The sequence below is a fragment of the Stegostoma tigrinum genome, chromosome 50, assembly GCF_030684315.1.
Source record: "Stegostoma tigrinum isolate sSteTig4 chromosome 50, sSteTig4.hap1, whole genome shotgun sequence".
NCBI lineage: Eukaryota > Metazoa > Chordata > Chondrichthyes > Orectolobiformes > Stegostomatidae > Stegostoma > Stegostoma tigrinum.
The window spans coordinates 1,464,770-1,470,423 of NC_081403.1; the positions used below are offsets into that span (position 1 = coordinate 1,464,770).

General features: G+C 54.4%; 1 protein-coding gene across 1 annotated transcript in view; it reads left to right on the plus strand.

Moving 5' to 3' along the window:
- Window positions 1-1,935: 1,935 nt before the first annotated feature.
- LOC132207501 (uncharacterized) overlaps window positions 1,936-5,654 on the plus strand; it is a 26,520-nt gene continuing 22,801 nt past the window's right edge. Inside the window, exons 1-3 of the mRNA XM_059643271.1 lie at window positions 1,936-1,951; window positions 4,142-4,324; window positions 4,418-4,492. Coding sequence (XP_059499254.1) covers window positions 1,936-1,951; window positions 4,142-4,324; window positions 4,418-4,492 — 274 coding nt within the window. The remainder of the gene's footprint in view (window positions 1,952-4,141; window positions 4,325-4,417; window positions 4,493-5,654) is intronic.

Consider the following 5,654-nt stretch of genomic DNA (forward strand, 5'->3'; position numbering starts at 1 on the left):
GCCTATTGCCCTAAACCCTCCTATTGCCATAATACCCTCCTATTGCCCCAAATCCCTCCTATTGCCTCAATACCCTCCTATTGCCTTAAAACCCGCCTGTTGCCCTAAAACCCCCGATAGCCTCCTATTTCCTCAAAACCCTCCTATTGCCCCAACACCCTCCTTTTGCCCTAAAACCCGCCTGTTGCCCTAAAACCCCCAATACTCTCCTATTGCTCCAATACCGTCCTATTGCCCCAATACCCTCCTGTTGCGATAATACCCCAATAGCCTCCTACTGCCCTCATACACCCCAATTGCCTCAATGCCCCCAATACTCTCCTATTGCCCCAACACCCTTGTATAGCCACAATACCCACTATTGACCTAAAACTACCAAACATTCCCAAATACCCCCATAATCACCCAAATACCCCCACCCCACAACCCCGACACTCCAAACACACTCAGAAGCCCCACCTCCACAATACCTGCTCTCGAATCACCAACAAATTCCCTCCCCAAATATTCACCAACATCCCAGCTCCCAAATACCCTTGATATACACCCCTCCAGCCCCCTACATCCCCTCCCTATCTCTGTCACACCCCTCCCCCCAAACCCCCTCCCTATCTCTGTCAGCCCCTCCACCCCCTCCTTATCTCTGTCACCCCCTCCAGCCCCTACATCCTCTCCTTATCTCTGTCACCCCCTCCATCTCTCTACACCCCTCCCTATCTCTGTCACCCCCTCCATCTCTCTACACCCCTCCCTATCTCGGTCACCCCCTCCGAAGCCCTACACCCCCTCCCTATCTCTGTCACCCCCTCCATCCCCCTACATCCCCTCCCTATCTCTGTCACCCCCTCCATCCCCCTACACCCCCTCCCTATCTCTGTCACCTCCTCCATCCCCCTACACCCCCTCTCTATCTCTGTCACCCCCTCCATCCCCCTACACCCCCTCCCTATCTCTGTCACCCCCTCCGTCCCCCTACACCCCTCCCTATCTCCGTCACCCCCTCCCTATCTCTGTCACCCCCTCCATCTCTCTACACCCCTCACTATCTCTGTCACCCCCTCCATCTCTCTACACCCCTCCCTATCTCGGTCACCCCCTCCGAAGCCCTACACCCCCTCCCTATCTCTGTCACCCCCTCCATCCCCCTACACCCCCTCCCTATCTCTGTCACCTCCTCCATCCCCCTACACCCCCTCCCTATCTCTGTCACCTCCTCCATCCCCCTACACCCCCTCTCTATCTCTGTCACCCCCTCCATCCCCCTACACCCCCTCCCTATCTCTGTCACCCCCTCCATCCCCTACACCCCTCCCTATCTCTGTCACCCCCTCCGTCCCCCTACACCCCCTCCCTATCTCTGTCACCCCCTCCATCCCCCTACACCCCCTCCCTATCTCTGTCACCCCCTCCATCCCCCTACACCCCCTCCCTATCTCTGTCACCCCCTCCGTCCCCCTACACCCCTCCCTATCTCTGTCACCCCCTCCGTCCCCCTACACCCCCTCCCTATCTCTGTCACCCCCTCCGTCCCCCTACACCCCCTCCCTATCTTTGTCACCCCCTCCGTCCCCCTACACCCCCTCCCTATCTCTGTCACCCCCTCCATCCCCCTACACCCCTCCCTATCTCTGTCACCCCCTCCGTCCCCCTACACCCCCTCCCTATCTCTGTCACCCCCTCCGTCCCCCTACACCCCCTCCCTATCTCTGTCACCCCCTCCGTCCCCCTACACCCCCTCCCTATCTCTGTCACCCCCTCCGTCCCCCTACACCCCCTCCCTATCTCTGTCACCTCCTATACCCCTCCGTTGACAGTCTCACCCCCACCCCCCATGTGTATCTCACAGCAACCAGCGATGCTCCTGGTCACATCGAATGTGTGACATGTGTTGAGTTTCTGAGAGGCAGTTCCGGACACCGATGGAGGGAATGTGCAATGATAGAGAGAACAGGTGAGGGAGAGAGATCGAGGGGAATTGAATAGAGTGACAGTGACAGAGAGAAAGGCAGAGAGAGAGTGAGGGTGAGAGATTGAGTGATAGAGAGGCAGAGAGAGTGACAGAGAAAGAGAGGGAGAGAGAGTGAGAAAGAGGTAGAGAGAGTGTGACGGTGAGAGATTTAGAGATAGAGAGGCAGAGAGAGGTAGAAAGTGACAGAGAGTGAGGTAGAGAGAGAGGTAGAACGAGTGACAGAGAGAACGAGGTACAGAGAGAGTGACGGTGAGAGGGTGACGGAGAAACAGAGAATGAGAGACAGACAAGGAGTGTGAGAGAGTGGAAAAGTGACAGAGACACAGATGGAGAAAGAGAATGGGACAGAAGGAGATGAACAGAGAGTAAGATAGAGACGGCGAGAGAGAGAGAGAAAGGGAACAAGACTTGTGGGAAGAATAAAGTCAGAGTATGGGTTAGGGATAGAGAGAGACTGGAAGGAAGGAAGAAAGTGAGATAGAGGGAATGAGAGAGTGAGTGTTGGATCGTGAGGGAGAGACGAAGAGAAGGAACGAGAGAGAGAGAGAGTGGCTGGTCGTGAGGGAGAGATGGAAGGAGAAAGAGAGGGAATGAAAGAGAGTGTTGGGTCGTAAGGGAACGAGAAAGAGAGGGAATGAGAGAGAGTGACGGGTCGTAAGGGAGAGAGGGAAGGAGAAAGAGAGGGAATGAGAGATAGAACGATAGTGTCAGGCAGTGAGGGAGAGAGGAAACGAGGAAGAGAGGGAATGAGAGAGAGAGAGAGTGATGGGTCGTGAGGGAGAGAGGGAATGAGGAACAGGGCAAACAAGAGAGAGAGGGGCCGGTTATAAAATAGAGAGGGAACGAGAAGGAGCGGGAATGGGAGAGAGTGTCAGGTCGTGAGGGAGAGAGGCAAGGAGAAAGAGAGGGAATGAGAGAGAAAGAAAGTCGCGGGTCGTGAAGGAGAGAGGGAACAAGAAACAGAGGGATAGAGACTATTTGACCACAAGGGGGAGCATCCAGGATCTTGAGACATCATCAGAAGTCGCCTGGACAGAGAGAGGGAACGAGAGAGGGACTGAGAAAGAGAGATAGGAACAAGAGAGAGAGAGAGATACAAAGTGGGAGAGAGGGATAGAGAAATAGAAAGGGAGAGAGGGATAAACAGCAAGGGAGGATACAAATAGAGCGAGATAGAAAGAGGATGAGGGAGAGAAAGCGACTGAGAGAGAGAGAGATACAGGGAGAGTGAAAGATGTAAATAGATAAATAGAGAGAGGGAGAGGGAGAGAGATGAGCACAAATAGAGCGAGAAAAAGAGAGGCATAAATAGAAAGAGAAATTGAAAGAAGATAGAGCGATGGAGAGAGATAAATAGAGCGAGATAGAAAGTGGGAGAGAGAGAGAGAAAACGAAGGGAGAGACATAAATAGTTTGAGAAAAATAGAGAGGGGGAGACGTAGAGAGAGGGAGTGAAGATAAACGCAAATAGAGTGAGAAAAAAGAGAGGTATAAAGAAAAAAGAAACGCACAACAAAGCCGGGTGAAGAGATAGGGAGAAAAGAAAAGGAGAAAGAGAGTGAGAACGAGACGGGGGAGAGAGAGATAGAGAGAAAAAGAGATAGAGTGAGAGACACAAAGTTGGAGAGGCAGAAGGAGCTAAACAGAGAAAGTGAGGGAGAAAGAGAGATAGAAAGTGTGAGAGAAAAGAGAGCATAAGAGTGTTGGTGGGGGAGAGAGAGAGAGAGAGAGAGAGACTGTGGGGGGGAGAGAGAGAGTGTTTTGGGGGGGGAGAGAGAGAGAGACTGTGTTTTGGGGGGAGAGAGAGAGAGTGTTTTGGGGGGGGAGAGAGAGAGAGAGAGTGATAGAGAGAGATACACGAAGAGAGAGTGTTTGAGAGATTCAGAAAGAGAGAGAGTGAGAGGGACTGAGTGAGAAAAAGAGAGACAGAGAGAGAGTGCGGAACAAAGGCCACAAGAGGGAGCTTTACCCTGTATCTAACCCCGTGCTGTCCCTGCCCCTGGGGTGGGGGGGGGGGCGGGCGCGGGTGGAGCAGTGCAGAGAGGGCTTTACGTTGAGCGTGACGGGGTAGAGGGAGCCTGACTCAGTGCCTAACCCTGTGTCCCTCGTCTCGCACTCAGTTGAGTCGGAATCGGATGGGCCGTGGAGCCCGGATGTTTGTTCCTGGATAAGAGGAGACATCGGGAACGCTGAGGCCGTCAGGGCGAGGCTCCCCTCGGAGGGGAGGGGGAGCGCGAGCGCGAGGGCGTCCCCGGAGCCACGAGAGCGTGCGCTCGCTATCAGCGCGTTCCCCTGTGCGAGGAGCGATCGCGCGGCCCGCGTCCCGCAGGAGCAGGCACCAGATAAACGCCATCGGTAAGGGACGGTGCCCCGGGGGGTCGCGGGGGTGTACAGCCATCGCAACCTGACCTTGTGCTGCATTCAACTGACTCCTTCTCATCCCCACAGCTCAGTACCGACGGCGCTACTCGAACCTCCTGGTGATTGTCGCAACTGGAATGGCCATGGCTGTGCTCATCCCGTGTAAGTCAGCAGTACCCCCCCGACACACACACACACACACACACACACTACACCCCGACACACACACACACACACACACACACACACACACACACACACACACACACTACACCCCGACACACACACACACACACACACACACACACACACACACACACACACACACACACACACACACACACACACACACACACACACACACACTACACCCCGACACACACACACACACACACACTACACACACACACACACACACACACACACACACACACACACACACACACTACACCCCGACACACACACACACACACACACACACACACACACACACACACACACACACACACACACTACACACACACACACACACACACACACACACACACACACACACACACACACACACACACTACACCCCGACACACACACTCCCCCGACACACACACACACACTCACACACACACACCCCGACACACACACACACACACACACTACACCCCGACACACACACTCACACACACACACACTACACACACACACACACACACACACACTACACCCCGACACACACACACTACACCCCGACACACACACACACACACACACACACACACACATACACACACACACACACACACACACACTACACCCCGACACACACACACACACACACTACACCCCGACACACACACACACACACACACACACTACACCCCGACACACACACACACACTACACCCCGACACACACACACACACACACACACACTACACCCCGACACACACACACACACACACACACACACACACACTACACCCCGACACACATACACACACACACACACACACACACACTACACCCCGACACACACACACACACTACACCCCGACACACACACACACACACACACACACACACACACTACACCCCGACACACACACACACACACACACACACACACACACACACACACACTACACCCCGACACACACACACACACTACACCCCGACACACACACACACACACACACACACACACACACACACACACTACACCCCGACACACACACACACACACACACACACTACACCCCGACACACACACACACACACACACACACACACTACACCCCGACACACACACACACACACACACACACAC